Source organism: Cyprinodon tularosa, unplaced genomic scaffold, assembly GCF_016077235.1.
Source record: "Cyprinodon tularosa strain WSP-4 unplaced genomic scaffold, ASM1607723v1 ctg349, whole genome shotgun sequence".
Lineage (NCBI taxonomy): Eukaryota > Metazoa > Chordata > Actinopteri > Cyprinodontiformes > Cyprinodontidae > Cyprinodon > Cyprinodon tularosa.
Genome location: NW_024039062.1, coordinates 882,259 through 898,929, shown reverse-complemented (window position 1 = coordinate 898,929; position 16,671 = coordinate 882,259). Strand labels below are relative to the sequence as shown.

Below are 16,671 nucleotides of genomic sequence, written 5' to 3'. Positions count from 1 at the left end.
TGTTTTACAAAGAGATTAATTTACAGACATTGGGTTGTACAGAAAATTGTAGCCTTCCATTTATTATTTTTTAAGTGTAGGAATATAAAGGTAATTTCTCTAGGGGGAAAAATGGAATGAGTGCTGATTGTGTTATAAAGTTATAATTTAATTGACTACCACAAAAAGTAGTTTTTTAATCCATCATATAACAGATAATAGGTTAAATCAGAATAGTCATTGCACTATAGTTGTATGAAAAATCACAAATGACTACCAATATCTGTTGGGCTTTATTTAGACTTTTGTCGTCATTGTTTTTTTTTTTTGCTTGTTTTGATGGCCTTTCCCAGCCCTCTATCCCCAGAATTTATTTACATGCTAGTGGGGAAGAAGGTTAGGCTTTCCAGCGTTGACTGGCAGGAAAACTAGGAGAAGGGGGTGAAATGTAGCTATCACACCATCAAACAATGATATAGCAGTTGGGTGTTTACCCAACATTTTGCAGCCTGGTTGTGAAGTCTCTTCTCCTTCCGGCTGTAATAGATGTAGCAAAACCAAACTGAAGACGGCATGCATACTCACTGAATGTGCTAATTCTGTTTAAACAGCCAAACCTCCCAAAGGATAGAGCTCAACTATGTGACTCTGCTTCCATGTTGCCACCCTTAGCACACACTGTTAGTACAGTTACACACTGCTTGTAGATGCAGACCCTGTTTAACTCCCACTCCCTACACCCTCGACTGCAGTGCAGCTGAAAATGTGTTCCTCATTTTGCAGCTCTGTTTTCACTATTATTACTCTCTCCTTCCTTCCTGTGTCTAAATGCTCACTGGCCTATGTTGACCTGATGCTTTCTCTTCCAGTAAGGATGCTCTCACTCTACAGCTGCCAGGCTGTGGGGCTTGATTGAATAAACAGTATGCTGTTATGTTTTGGTTAAAAGCTGGGGGGGGGGAAAAACACGTGGTGACAAAACAAGAACAAATTGTTGATTTAGGGTGACTGCTCCAGGGTTGATGTTATTTCAGATCAATGTGCTCCAATATGGCAGACAACGGCTAGATAAAGCTCAATCTGTTGTACATCTGGGTGTGTTGGATCACTAAAAGACATTTCAGGACTGATTCCGCACTCCCAAGTGTCTTCTTTACGTATAGTTTAGGGAACATCACACACTGTTAATTTAAAAAGACAGATTCAATTAGATATTCCTGTTTTTTTTTTTTTTTTTCAACAAATGTATTTAAACATAATAAATGACAAACTAATCCACTTTGTATTGTATAGTCAGAGTATCTATTACAGTTGGGGTGTTTGAAAGTTGGAATTTTCATTATCTACTGTCCTCTTTTCTTCATGCATGTCTTGTTTAATAAGTTTTTCCCTTTTTGGAGATCTATTAGTTATAGGGGTTCATTCCTATCCCATTTTAATGTGGTTAAGGGTTATAATAGCTTTGTCCAAGTCATATTTTACACTTTTGGTGATTCTCTTCTATCGAGTTCCACTTGTAGCTTTTCTCTTATTTTCTTCTTAATCCAAACTTAAAAAAAAAAAAAGATTTTTAAACCGTTGATTTCATCCCATTACAGGATGTTTCTTTAAACGTTAAACTCCATGTCCCTGACTGTAATTCTTAAATGTGGATGTGTTATGGAGCAAAGGCTTCTTCCTTACTGAGTGGCGTTCTGAATGGCATCATCAGAAGCATTTTACATTTACCAGTTTTTCACAATGTCTTTGCTTTTTTGGGCGTCGACTTTGAAGTTTTCTCACCAAACACGCTCATATTTGGGACAAAGCGTTTCTCGGTTTTGTTGCTCTGGCAAATAGACATATCAGTCAGTCTTTTGGTTAAAGAGGCCTTTTCATACTCGAGGAAGGTAATACCCTACTTTACTCAATGTGAGAATATGTGTTTTTCATTTTTCTGGTAAATGTTAACAATTGTTGTGATCCGTTTCAGCTGTTGCTTTACCTCAAACTTTTGCTTAGGTTAGCCTTTTCTTGTCTCAACATGCAGACAGCAGACTTATCTGTATGGACAAATTACAGTTGAGAGCCAATAATAAGGCCCTGCTTGGTTTGGTGTTATATTTACATCTGTCTGCACCAGAGATGCTGGATGAAGGAGCTGTAGTCATAAATTAAGGAGTTTCTGCTGTTCTTTAGTTCCAGAAATGATAGATGTCCATCTTGGAGATCAATAGAGTTGAGAACTTAAAGCTCAGTTCTTCAAGAATATGATCTGTACACTTATAGTAGCATAAGCATCATGTTTTTCAAAACTTAAACCTCATTAAAAGCATACTATTTTGTATAACAGACAACTATTGAAATAAATACTTTTTGCACTGAAATTAAATCTTGATACAGTAATCAGCCAGTAAACATTAAAGTAACCAGTGTGATGCTGGTAACTAGGGCTACCCCATTATATTAATATCAGATATCACTCCGGTATTAGCCAATAGATTAATATGGTATTTTATTGGCTGGTGTTCTGTCAGAACAGCATACGCTGTCAGATCGGCATACAGTGTTCTAATACACTTGCGCAACAGAGAATTATTCACATATTTAGTTTTAGCAGAATTGTACTGGCCACCAAAAACATGTTTATTTTAACTTTAAAAAAAGAAAAAAACAGCTTTGTTTATACTGTGATTGCTTGAATGTAGAAACTGAGATGATGGAAGTTTCTGGGATTTTGAGAGAAGAAGCCTCCTAAAGCTAAGACCGTCCATCCATTTTCCACGCTTCATCCCTGCGAAGGGTGCTGGTGCCCATCTCCAGCTGTCTACGGAAAAAAGGCGGGCTACACCCTGGACAGGTTGGCATGGCAACCGGGTACAAATAGCTTTTTAGAGAGAAGTTAGAGTAATGGTTAATGGGAGGAAGCCGGAGTACCCGGAGAGAACCCATGCATGCTCAGGGAGAACATGCAAAGTCCATGCATAAAGACCCCAGGCCGGAAATCGAACCTGGAACCTTCTTGCTGCAAGGCAGCTGTGCTGCTCACTGTGCCATTGAACAGCCACTTAGGTAAAACCATATTAGTCAATATTAATTTAAAAAATATGTTACTTTGATGCAAAAAAAAAGGTGCTGGAATTTAAGTTCGATTAGGTTTTGTTTTCATGTTTAAATATTAGAAAACTGGCTGTGGTTTATTTTGTGACTGAAGTAATTTAGGTTAGATAAAAATGTATCGTTTGGCAATCTGACAGCATATCCTGTTCTGACAGAACACTGGCATCTAAAATCTCAGATATTTTCATGCTGGTAAAAACTCCTCTGTTTAAGGTTTCATTAACTCATTGGTTAATATAATATGGGTCAGTTGTTCTCAGACCTACTTGTTGTTGAGCTGCTACTATGGCCTCCAGCTCCTGAAGCACTCGCTTTTCCTGGCTCAGGGGAGGAAGAGGACGATGGTGACGATGCTGTGAGGATGGTAGCCCCATGGGTAGAAGAGGCTGACCTGGTTGAAGCAGCAGTGATGCCATCGGCAGGTTTAGCAGCAACAGACGATGCTGGAGAAGATGTGGAAGCTGGAGGGGGCCGGGAGGAGCCGGCTGGGAATGTTTCAGCATTTGGCAGAGAAGCATCTAGAGTGCTCTCCTCATTTTCACCTTCAGAGGGCTGTGCTTCTAGCCTGGGTGCCATTCCGAACTTAGTCCCGCCCACAAGGTTTGAGGTCGGGAAGTTCGGTCTGGCATTGCTCCATAGTATGATCGCCCAATCTCTGGCGATCCAGTCAAATTGTCAGGGCGATCAAGGCTCATCATCTTATTCTAGGCGTGCAACTGCACGCTTTGATTTTTGTTGACAACAACTATGCGTCTCTTAACATACGTCAGGCACTCCGTTGCTCTTATTGGTTGTAGGTCTATCCAATTGAGTGCAGAGGCATTTTTTTTCCTGGTTCGTTCGAAACACGCCCCATAATCACAGCTCTATGGAGCAGTATCAGACTCATATTCTGACTAGAATTGAGTGGGACTACGTCAGGCTACTGTGCTTCCCCTCTAGATACCGAAGATTGCCTGGGAACAGTCTCAGAGGAGTTTCCATTCATGCAGAGCTCTTTGTTTCTATTTGCGCGGTATAGCATCAGCCCCACCAGGTCAACAGCACCGTCTGGTACTGCTGGACGCAGCCAAGACCCCGTCAGAATGATGGCGCAACAGTTGTATATCTCCTGTTTTGTAGAGAGTTCCTGTCGGAGATTATCCATTTTGTTTTCCAATTAGTGGATGTTGGAGAGAAGGATCGATGGAAGCGGTGGTCTGTGGGGATCTCTCTTTAGCTTCGCAGTTGGCCCACCTCTGCAGCTTCGCTTTCTCCGTCTCACGCATCTCTTCTTCCATTTGTTATTTTCCGTTGTCTTGTTGACATGTCCCTAGCATTCCGCAGCATTTGTAACGGTCAAAAATGTCTGCATTGAAACATTTTGTGACCATAGCTCCATTAGGCGTTGGCGATCATCGATGCGGGTTTGATGTCTAGTTTGTATTGTTTTTAAGAGCATATTTTGTGAAATTGTCAGGAGGAGATGCTCTTGGCCACTGCCTTGGAGCGCCACCATGGATGCTTTGTTGTTGTCTATGGCTCTGTTTTAATAATCTCTTGATTACAGTCAGGGTTCCTGCTGGTCCTTAAAATCCTGAAATTGTTGGAAATACAAAAAGAAAATAAGTTTGAGGCCTTGAAACCACCTTGCTATGACGGCCATGTTTACACGACTCATTTTTAGGCCGACTGGCATTTACTCTGATTACTTATGTAGATGCGAACATAGCTGTAGATGATAATTAAAGTCATAGCAGGAGGTAAATGCTGCTTCACATGGTCCTTGAATTTAATGGAATTGGTTCTGGAAAGCATTTAAATTCGATATGTGGGAATTTTGTCCCATTTATTTCTTGTTTTTGCTTAAATACTTTACTAAAGACTTCCTCACACTTTTCAGAGTTTTTTTCTTTATCTTTCACATTAAAAGATTGAAATCTTCTATGTTATGTGATATATTTTTTATTTAAGGTTTTTATTGCTGGATTACTTGTAAAGCGCCTTTTGAAGTATGTACAGGTCTTTTTTTTTTTTTTTTTTTAACAGATGTCCATGCATTGTTTCTTTATTGGAATACGGCAAAAATCCAACACCTGATCTTTCGGGAACATTAGTTATTCATGCATACTATATTTATTAGAATGTACTGAGTAAAGTTTTGCTGGGCTGTAGAATCATTCATCCTCTGATGTCTCGCTGTCAGGATTTTAATAGAAACGACTAACAGTCTCGTTTGGCCGTGTCATCCCTTAGAAGCTGGATTGGAATATTGTAAAATTATCCCACTGCTTTTCTTGCATAACTATAATCTTCTAAAAGGATGTCTTGTTTCCATGGCAATGCCTTTGGTTTCCATGGTGACTGCACTCTCAACATGAGCAAAGTCTCTTGGAGTACAGTGGGCCCACATTTCTGAGGGGGATTCTGTGAAACGACAGCATTTAACATCGCTGGAGGACACTTACTGTGTCTGGAGCTCTTGGACTGAAAAATAATCAATCTTCTTTTATATTGACAGCTGATGCTTACGTTACGGCCATGCGTATTCAGACTCTTTGTATTTATTAAGTGATAACTCAACGCTGTTTACAAGGCACCACATGTGTTTTGTCTGAAAAACATGCAAACATATTATATGAGATGATTATTGGGAATCTTACTGTAAACTTTGGCATAAAGTAACTTGTGGATATAAGTAAGCAAATACTAAATCAAGGCAGAGATTCTCCTAGAAAAGAAAAGGGGGAATAAAGAATTAATTTTTTTCCCTGTTATTGTTCAACCGTAATGGAGAAGTTTCCTAAAAGCTGATTTATTTATTTAATTTTCCTTCTTCTCCCTAAATAAAGCCTGTGTTCAGCCAGCTCACTCGTGGTCCACAGCAACAAGTTATTCATGACTTCTGGTTTCATTGTTCTGGATCCTGTCAGTAAAGTATTGCAATACAAAAAGTCGGGTTATTGTTGTTTAAAAAATTGTTTACATAATTTAAGGGGAAAGATGATCAACTAGCTGATTTCAATGCAGGGTTAAGTATTTATATTAGGCCTCTATCAATGTGTTAGTTCTAATCCTTCATCTTCAACCGGGGGTTCGTGGCCCCTAGGGCGTCCACAGAGGTGCTGCATGGGGGTTGCGAAAGTTTTAGTTGATTAGAGTTTTTTTTTTTTTTTTTCCCCTCCCTGCAATTTTTTCCACTAATTGAAATGTCTTTACATAAACATTAACATGAATTCAACACATTGTAGTACACGGGTAAATGGAGGCGGAAGATGTCTTTCAGTCATCAATGCACACATTCAGTGACACTCAGGAGCTCTTTCAAGCTGGGCACCGTTTCATTCACAACACCTGTCCCATCAACCAGAAATCCGAATCAGAAATACTTTAATAATCCCAGGGTGAAATTACTTTTGTTATGTTACTCAATCTGTAATAGAGGGACTATAGGACCAGTTTTTATAAAACATAACTTCATACAATATATAATTGGGGGGGTTCTGCTCCATCCCGCCATCAGTTTGGGGGTCCTTGGCCTGGAAAACGTTGAAGACCCCTGTTCTAAGGCATTGGGCTGAAGTGGATACTGCTGTGTTTATCTTTTAAATTTGTTTCTTAGTTGTTAAGGCTACACCAAGAGATCGCTTTTTTTGAGAGGTGATTTATTTTCTAATAAATGTAAGCAAAATGTTTCTTCAGCTTTTCTTGGCTGATTTTAACATAATACATCATCAAATCTGACATTTCTGTTTTCACTCCTCAGCTTAGAGTTTAAACCAATCAGTTGTGGCCTCTACACATTAATGATTATATAGAAAATCTCCTCTATTCAGCCTATTTGGACTGTGTTGCTTCAATGGACTCGGATGTTTAGTCCTGCTGCAGCTATAGCAACACAAACAAGAACATCCATCCGCAAGCTCAGCATGTGGCTTAACAGAAATCTGCAACAAAATGAATTAGACCTGACAGGGAGTCTGGAAGCATTAGGACCCCTTCACCACCTCCCTGCGGAAATCAGATTGACACAGGTCAGTCTGCAGAACTCCAGGGATTTTAATTATCCGACTGGATTTAACTCCAGAGCTGTCAAAAATATTTAAATCTAACTAAACATTGAATGTTTTAATAGGGATATATTGGCACCTGTCCATGTTTGGGTGAAGTGGCAAATAATTTTAAGTGATTTTCTGACTTTTATTAACCCAAACCACGGCCTAGATTATCATCATATGGATATATCATCTTAAATCTCTCTTTTGTTGTTTTATTTTTACTGTATGCATTGAAATTTCAAATTTGTGCAAATTGGATGACCAAATGTGTAATTTTATTGTTAAAAGCAGAGCGTATGAGTGTACTGAAGCATTAGACAGCATCTATATTCTATTCTATCTGAAAGTCATCACGCTATAAATCTTAACCAGAAAGTTTAGTACAGCTTTTTAAGTTGTATACATTAACATAGCATTAAAATGCTAATCTTTAAATTAAAGCTGTGGATCTAATAGTGGAAAAATTGTTGGTTGAAATGGGATTGTTGATGAAAGGAGACAGAAACTCTGGGAGGATCCTGCAGCTCCTACAGCGATGCTGCATGCTTCAAGTCGGGGCACCAGTTGCCCTGGGAGTTGTGGCTGAGCTTTCTGTATTGATGCAGACTAATGGGCTGACTCAGTCTCTGCCAGCTTCACTTTGTGAATACTCGCTTGCACTTTTACTCTGGTGAAGTCTGCCCATATCCTGTTGGAGTCGAAGCCTAAGTGGGCTGTGCTGTGTCAGGTGGCTGGAGACCAGTTATCTGCTTAAACACAAGGCACCGAATCAAATCTCTAGCTAGAAGTTGTCTTTTATCTGCAAATCACTTACATCCATGGGATTTTTCAGGTTTAGACCAACGGAGTACATTATGTTTGCAAATTCAGTTATTTATTCCTTTGCATATATTAGGTTATTAGTTAAGCCATCAGCATGAAACAATAAAAAAAAAATAAAATAAAAATTCCTCTGGTGGTGAACAACTGAGCTATGATGAGGTGATTACCGTACTAACTGTGGTTTCATTTGATTTTTATGCCATTTCTTTGCCAGTTATTGATGGACTAGCTGTGTTTTTGTTTCACACAGAGGAAATCAATCCAAATTGACATGAAGTAGAAAACGCATGACTGACAGGAAGTAGAAGATGGAGGGGGTTTCAAAATTGGCTTTTTGCCTTAATGGGTCGTTAATTAGCTAGTGACCTGCCTGTGGAGCATCCTGTGACTCTCCCACTGAGAGAGAATCTTGTTGCTCCACAGATTCCCATTCCAAGAGTTGGCTTACCAGTTTGGTCCAGGTTAGCCTAACAGTGTAGCTCTGTTGCTGACTGGTTAATGTATGATGTGGTGAAAACTCTAGACGGTGGATAAGATGGAGTTTTGATTATAAGACATATTGTTTTTTTTTTTTTTTTTTTTTTTGGGTGAAGGTGTCTCCACTTCCTGTTTTGAAGTCTGCTTTCCCTGGTGTCTAATCCAGTGTAACTTTATCTGTATTGTATTGCTCTATTTTTAGCTACCTTTTAAAAATAAATTCAATCCTGAGTGCACATAATCTTAAAATGATTAAAGATATAAGTTTTATGTATCCAAAAATAAAAACAGTCTTTAGCTCTTGAAGCTAACTGGTTTAGTCCAGCAGGAGGACCAAAAGGAATATTTACCTTTGATAGTTTTTTAAGGAGGGTTTAGTTTAGTGCACAGCTGTGTGCTTCTACAAAACCTAAAGGAAGAGACTCTGATTAATCTCTTATATTATGGAGTCCGGACATGCAGTGATGTTTATTACACAGTGATTATAAAATGTTGACGATGTCTTCGCTGTTGCTGCAGGAGGCCAACCCAAGATGAACGGCGAGTCAGGTGCCGGGGTGGTGACGGCCCCCCCTCCCACCACAGCCCCACACAAGGAGCGCTACTTTGACCGTGTGGATGAGAGCAGTCCTGAGTACCAGAGGGAGAGGAACATGGCGCCTGACCTGCGGCAGGACTTCAATATGATGGAGCAGAAAAAAAGGGTCTCTATGATCCTTCAGAGCCCAGTCAGTGCATTTATTCTGTTAATGAAATCAGTCTGAGGTTGTTGCATAAGGGAAAAAAAAAGAAAAAAAAGAAATGCTGTTATCCCTTTTTTTTTTTTTGACTTCACTTCCAGGCTTTTTGTGAAGAGCTGGAGACGATGATCCAGGATCAGCTGAAGAAGGGGAAAACGCCCACCAGCCTTTTGGCTTTGCAGCAGATTGCAGACTTCATGACCACCAGCATGCCTTCCATGTATCCAGCTGCACCACAGGGAGGCATGGCAGCTCTCAACATGAGTAAGCAGGAGAGAGAATGAGTGCAGAGGACATCTTGACCCCTGCACAGACATGTCTGTCCTCACAATGAGTACTACAGCGTGCCATTGTTATCAGCAGGACAGTGATTCTAGCTGTATTTGACTAAGCCACATATGTTGATGTTTTTAGTGACGCTTTATAAACCTTCTTATTCTTGCCTGATATCCTGTTTTCTTTTAGCTGAACTTGACGGCTGTTTTATCGCTAGGATTTAAATCAGGTGTGTTTGTTTCTTTCTGTTGTGCGTTTCTTCCTGCAGGTTTGGGGATGGTGACGCCAGTCAACGATCTGCGAGGCTCGGACTCCATCTCCTATGACAAGGGTGAAAAGCTTCTCCGCTGCAAACTGGCTGCTTTTTATCGGCTAGCTGATTTGTTTGGATGGTCTGAGCTCATCTACAACCACCTCACAGTAAGACTGCTTCCTGATATGCAGTAAAACAGAATATGTGTAACAGTTTTATCACCTTACTTATACCTAATTCATTTAGTACAAAACTTTGAAGCCTAGTAAGGAGGATTATCAGACCCTCAGAACACAGCCATGCCCCCCATCTCCACACCAACAGTGTTAATTATTATCGTTAGTATTTTGTGGTTCTTTGTTTATCTGATGTGAAATAGCTGCACTTATGTCTACTTTCTTTTTTTTTTTTCAAACCAGTAAAAAAATACTTTTTCTAACAATAGTGTCTGCCTGTCCTTTATGTCTGATTTTTAAAATCTTTCACTTTAGTTCAATTGTTTTTTTAAACCCTTTTTTTTTGTAAAATCAAATTTAATATCATGCATTTGCATGAACAGTTTATTGCAGAAAAATGGCACACTATATAAATCAGGGGTCACGAATTAAAAATCAGCGAGGTCCGAATAAGGAAAATCATCAACCAGTAAAGGTCCGGAGACATTTTTTATTATAATTTGTTACTTTAAACAGAATTTAACACTGAAAATGAGGTTTAATGTCTCCATGTTATGCATTGAATTTTTAAATGGAAAGAAAAAAACAAATTGAACATTTTTCCATTTTAAAATCTAAAGTGTTTTTGAAGTAGAGAACGGCAATCGTTCACTTTGGTATATCGACAATTTCCTGATTCACATATTTTATAAAACACCTGAACTGACTTTTGGTTATTTTTTTATGGCTTATAGAGAGCAGTGGGCTTTAGGCTGACCTGCAAGCTTTAAAGCTGGGTTTGAATGATGACAAAGCCATTCCAGGCTCATTCATGAGCTTATATATTCCCAAAAACTAAGACCATTTGTTTAGATGATTGGATGCAAACTATCGGTACTTCAACAAACCAGGAAGCAGATTTCTCATCTCGATCAAAATATTTATTTTAAAAGTTTCATCAAATGCAGTCAAAATGCCCAAGAGCGCCTCACAACTTCAAAAGAAACTTCTCATCTCAGGCCTGGATGAAGAGATGCTGTGTTTGGAAGCAGAGATAAAACATAGTTCATACAAACCATGGATGATCCTAGTTATCCCTGTTACAAAAATCCACAACAAAATGAAAATATTTGGGCAGAAACTCAACATATGATGGATGGTGGGGATTTTTTTTAACATTTCATATTAGGGCTGGGCGATATGGAAAAAAAACTATATCACGATATGGATTATTTTATATCACGATAACGATATATATCACGATATGCCACAACTGATGTTGCATTTTATGTTTTCATAGTCCGTCAGATGGACAGGGTTGAAAAAAATCTTTCATTGCCTATTTTTTACCCATCATCTTGTTTCCTAATATGAGAATCCCAACCTCAAACCAAGAACACCAGTTATGCAATTTGCGGCCATGACAGTGAACAGTATAGAATCTTGGCTAAAAAAAGTTAAGATAAAATAAAAAAGTTTATCACGATAGAAAAAATAGAGGAGAAAGGTCACGATAGACATGTTTCTCTCGTCCTCACGATATATATCGCCATATCGCCCAGCTCTATTTCATATTAAATTAGGCTTTAATTTCTGCATGTTTTGCTCCTGAATTTAATAATATAGCGCATTTTCTCCTTGAGCTCCGAGGAAGTCGGAGCGGAGCAAGACGGGAGGAACAGCGGAGGCTGTAGGCTTTGCTTTGCGCAGCGGGGCGGAGGGGAGATGAAGAATGTGGGGATTTTGGAGTTAGACACTGTCGTCAGACAACATGCGATCATTTATAAATGTTGTAAATCAGGTTGGATCCGGGCCGCTTATCGGTGACCTCTGATATATAGTATTATATAGTCTGCATTAGTGTTTTTCTTCACAGTGGCATATATTTTGTCTTGTCCAGGTCTGGTGGTGCTTCTCTAACATGTGCTTCCTCGGTTAGGAAAACAGCAAATATTTTGACAGAATAATTTTTAAAACATATTTTGCTTTTTAATCCGTTCCAAGCATATTTCTCACTCTACAAACACAAATATGAGCTGATTAATTACAAATTTTCTCCTGCCAATAACACAGACTGCTTTGGTGAAAGGCTACGATAGCACTAGGATGCCTACTGTTTTGACTTGTTGATTATATGGCGCATTGGATGTTAAAGTTGGCTTTCTGTTAATTATAAATGGAAAAAATGTTAGAAAAGCTCTCCTTCATAAACCGAACAGCTTGTTTAGAATTCTTTGGATCAAATGTGTTTCAGAGCAGCTCTGCCCCACAGTTAAGGTTTCTGAGACTCTGCATACATATCAGGTTGTGTTGCAGCTAATAGATCTGTTTTCTCACTGTCTTTGTTAAGGGGGCAAACACAGGTTTCTGTATTAGACCAACAAAATTTTATGGCTTCACTATGATCAAAGTTTGCACGTAATACTCATTAGAAATGTTGTCTTAACTCACTGAGAGGTGCAGACAATCAATGGAGACCTGGATCTGATGTACAAATTTACCCTAAATATCTTATTTCTTTATCTTGCAGGTCAGAGTTAACTCAGACCAGGAACGCTTCCTAATAGTTCCCTTTGGGCTCCTTTACAGTGAAGTCACTGCCTCTAGTTTGGTAAGAACCCGTTCAGGTTTTTATCAGCATTTCAGTATATGCTAAAACTTTGTCCCTTGGTTTCCCGTTAAAATTTAACTTAAATTGAGTTAAATGTCTCCAAAAGACAGTTTTAATCATGCCTTCACATTAAATCCCCTTCAGGTGAAGATAGACCTTCAGGGCGAAATCATAGACAGAGGAAGCACCAACCTGGGGGTCAACCAGGCCGGCTTCACCCTCCATTCTGCCATCTATGCCGCACGGCCCGATATCAAGTGTATTGTACATATACACACTGCGGCAGGTGCAGCGGTGAGCACACACACTCTGACTTTACCAAGCAACATGCTGCCTATAGATATCCAGATATTTCATCAGCCTGTATGTTTATGCTGCAGGTATCGGCCATGAAATGTGGGCTGCTGCCCATCTCTCCTGAGGCTCTGTCCCTGGGGGAGGTGAGCTATCACGATTACCATGGCATCCTGGTGGACGATGAAGAAAGAGTTCTCATACAGAAGAATCTTGGGGCCAAGAGCAAGGTATCTACAGGATATGAAAAGGAATCCGGAACAAGCTCTGGCTCTGTGGCTTATCTATTTTCTTTATCTCAGGTTCTTATCCTGAGGAACCATGGTTTGGTGTCAGTTGGAGAAACGGTGGAGGAGGCCTTTTATTACATCCACAACCTGGTGACCGCCTGTGAAATCCAGGTTGGTCTAACACGACAACTAGAAAGCTGCTTCATCTTAAATATTTCACATTAAAAACGTCTAAATGTCTGCAAATGTCATTTAACTGTGTTTTTTTATGTTATTTTCATCAAAGCTCTCTGTATCGTTCATAACGATTATCTTTGTCTCTCCATAAATTCAGTTTTTTTCATGTCGCTGTCTTTGTGTTGCATTTCCTTCCTCCGTGTCTGTCTTGCTTCTTTTCTTTCACTCTCTGCTCCGGTTCTGTCTGGTTTATATACCTTCTGAATGTTTTCTAGGTGCGAACACTGGCCAGCGCTGGAGGTCCAGACAATCTGGTTATGCTGGACCCGTCAAAGTACAAGTCTCGCCCATGCGTCCCTGAGCCAGCAGGCGACGGGTCGTCGGCACACCCAAAGTGGCAGATTGGGGAGCAGGAGTTTGAGGCTCTCATGAGAATGCTCGACAATTTGGTAAGCCCTCAGAAAGGATGCGCACATGTTGCTTTAAGGTTTACTAATCAGAACTATTGATGCTGTTCTACTGGTGACCAAGCATTTGTGAAATGGTTGAGTTCTGAAAATAAAGCACCTCCTGCATTTTCTTATTCTTATTCTCATCCTTGAAATTATGATCTTCACTGTGCTTGATTACGCTGCAAAAAATTGAAATCTAAATAAGTAATTTTCCCTTAACAGAATTTCTGCAGGTCATTAAAAGTCATTAGATTATTATTTTTTAAATGAAGGACTTAATTTGCATTAAAATTCATTAAATGTGATTATCGTGGCATTTAAAATGCTTTATTTAAAAAAAAAAAAGTTTATTAAAAACAATTTAGTCAGATATATTGTATCGTAATATATTTGCGCTGAACGGCTTCCAGTTGATCTTAGAGCATTAAAAGAGCATTAAAAAGCATTAATTAGAGTTACTCATTCTTGTATGAACCGTGCTTAAAATAAGTGCATTTTCTATTGAACTGAGGGGGGAAGTGAGACACTTTACCAATGGAAAAAGACAATTTACATTTAAAATAAAGAAAAAAACAATTACTTTGTTTTATTTCAAGTGCATTATTTAATTATTTTTAGAGTAAAAATATTCATGACATTATCAAATCATCTTATTTGCCTACGGAAATTAAGGATAGATACACTTAATTTAAGAAATATTTACTTATTTCTGAATAGTTTTGCGCTGTATAAACCATACATTTTACAATTGCTCCACCTTTTTTCTGACGCCTGACGTTTTTTTTATTTCCAGGGCTACAGGACGGGCTATCCTTACCGCTGCCCGGCTCTGAGAGACAAAGGTAAAAAATACAGTGACACGGAGCTCGCCTCCTCCGCCCACGGCGGTTACTCCTATGGGGAGGACAGCGACTCAGGTGCTCGCTCCCCACTGAAACACAGCTTCCAGCGTGGCCAGCGTGACAAGACCCGCTGGCTAAATGCCGGCGGCCGGCCCGACGAGCCTTACGAGGACGGGCCCGACGGCACCAGCCCCAAGTCGAAGCCTAAGGTGTGGACGAACATAACACATGATCACGTCAAACCCTTGCTGCAGTCTCTCTCGTCCGGTGTCTGCGTGCCAAGCTGTATAACCAACTGCTTGGTCTGTGCCTACCTTATTGTTCATAGTATAGTATTTACAGCTACCTTGTTGGTAGAAATGGGTAGCTGTTCGGCATCCTGAGGGGCAGGGGACACTTTATATAGTGAAGTTTAAATATTAATTGTCTGCTTCTTCATGAGACGCCTTCTTATTTCTCTTTGATCTTTAAGCAGCAGTTCTGCTATGATTGGACTAGACCTACTAACCCACCTCTCTAGTGTTTCCCTCTGGTCTCCAAAAGCTTCATGATGCCGGGCTGGTTGCCCAGAGCATGTCCCACAGCATGTGTTGTAGTGAAATGCATTGTACGTGTTGATGTTTTTCCCAGAGGAGCGAGCAGCAGGGGTGTAGCACAAGTCTTCAGTCAGGCAGGTGAACGCAGCAAGACGAACCGTCACTGCTGACCACACAGTTGCTCAACCCCACTGCAACCTTTTTATTTATTAAGCTTTTTTTATTGCATCTTGAACTTGGCTTAAACTGTTGTCTAAAATATAAATTAAAATATCATTTGAAATCAGGATAAATAATATTTTCTGAGGCCGCATGTTGCTGTAAAGGCGAGACATTGACAGCCATTTTTAAGGAACCAGCGGAAAGTGGCATGGCTCTGAGAATATTTACTTTTCTGGAATGGTGGAAAATAAAGGGGAAATAGCACATGCGTCACCCTTAACTTTGTGCACCCCTGGTAAATATGTATAAAGTCTTCAAATGAATGAATCACAACAATTTTGAGGTAATTTAAGAACTAATCAGTTCCTTTTTATTTCATGCAAGACCCAAAACTGTTTGTTGCATAAAAGTTAGCAGTCCAAGTTTAAGTTCAAATATGTCTTAGAGGTTTTTAGTTACAGCTATGTGAGGTCTAATAGGAAAGTTTTGTGTGAATGGCTCTTTATTTGTTTCATTGTATGATCATATTTATAAAACTGGAGGTAATATCAAATACCAGATTCTTTAATTAACTTCACATATTAATTTAAAATATTGTGGTTCCATCATCTTTTCTGATGATTTTTTTTCCTTTCCCTGGGAATTCAAAAACTTTGTGTGTGTGTGAAATGTTCCTGTAGAGCAGTGTTTCCTAACCTTTTTTGACTTGTGTACCCCTTGAGTATTTTCTCTTACCACGAGTCCCCCTCTCAGTCAAAAGTAGTGATGATTGTCCAGAACTAGGGCTGCAACTAACGATTATTTTAAAAATCGATGAATCGGCTGATTATTTTTTTTCGATTAATCGATGTATCGGACAAAAAATATTTTTTATATTAACCTCTTTATTCCAAAATAAACATTTTAGACAGAACAAACAAGCACAAAAGTACAGGTTGCTCATTAACTGTACTGATGCAATATGAAAAATAAATGTTTGTGTTAAAACTACGCAAACTTACATGAGAAATGTAGCTGTACATCCACAAAATATAGGCTACTTTGTTTCATAAAGCGCAAAAAAAGACATTTATGTTTTTAAAAGCCCCTAAGGGGTTCAAACAATAGGCCCCCCATTTCAACAAATTAGTTTTTTTTTAGACTAGAAGAGTTCTGCCTTTTAAGACAGGAAAGTATAGCAGTTAAAGTTGCTACTTGAGAAAATACTGAACCATAGAGATAAAAATAGCCCTGTGATTCAAATTATAAATTGTATTTGGAATAAAAATAAGAGAACTAGGGGTGCTAAAAAACACATCCTCCAAAGACAGATATTTACATGGGAATGTGGCATATAATTAATTGACATATTACTGATCTTGCTGGAATTTATTCTGCTTTACTTCCATAAATTGCAGGATCTTCTTTACTTTATCTTTGCCAGAAGATTTAAACTTTAAAAGCCTTGCCCTCATAATTTGCAAGTTAATTTATTTATAAAGAAAATATAAACCCTGCTTAAGCTAATTCAAATGAAATTAAAAATAAAA

General features: G+C 39.0%; 1 protein-coding gene across 18 annotated transcripts in view; it reads left to right on the top strand.

Moving 5' to 3' along the window:
* Positions 1 to 16,671, top strand: part of add1 (adducin 1 (alpha)) — a 36,857-nt gene that overhangs the window by 1,611 nt on the left and 18,575 nt on the right. For 15 of the 18 annotated variants that reach the window (XR_005281645.1, XR_005281647.1, XR_005281646.1 and 12 more), the window contains exons 2-10: positions 8,934 to 9,142; positions 9,256 to 9,418; positions 9,699 to 9,850; positions 12,369 to 12,449; positions 12,594 to 12,743; positions 12,830 to 12,973; positions 13,046 to 13,144; positions 13,426 to 13,599; positions 14,396 to 14,746. Coding sequence is in view for 14 of the 18 variants with exons in the window: in XM_038294985.1 (XP_038150913.1) it covers positions 8,948 to 9,142; positions 9,256 to 9,418; positions 9,699 to 9,850; positions 12,369 to 12,449; positions 12,594 to 12,743; positions 12,830 to 12,973; positions 13,046 to 13,144; positions 13,426 to 13,599; positions 14,396 to 14,746 (1,509 nt within the window). In the remaining 4 variants the exon portion in view is untranslated. The remainder of the gene's footprint in view (positions 1 to 8,933; positions 9,143 to 9,255; positions 9,419 to 9,698; positions 9,851 to 12,368; positions 12,450 to 12,593; positions 12,744 to 12,829; positions 12,974 to 13,045; positions 13,145 to 13,425; positions 13,600 to 14,395; positions 14,747 to 16,671) is intronic. The other 3 variants (XM_038294978.1, XM_038294990.1, XM_038294991.1) reach the window with 1 other exon arrangement.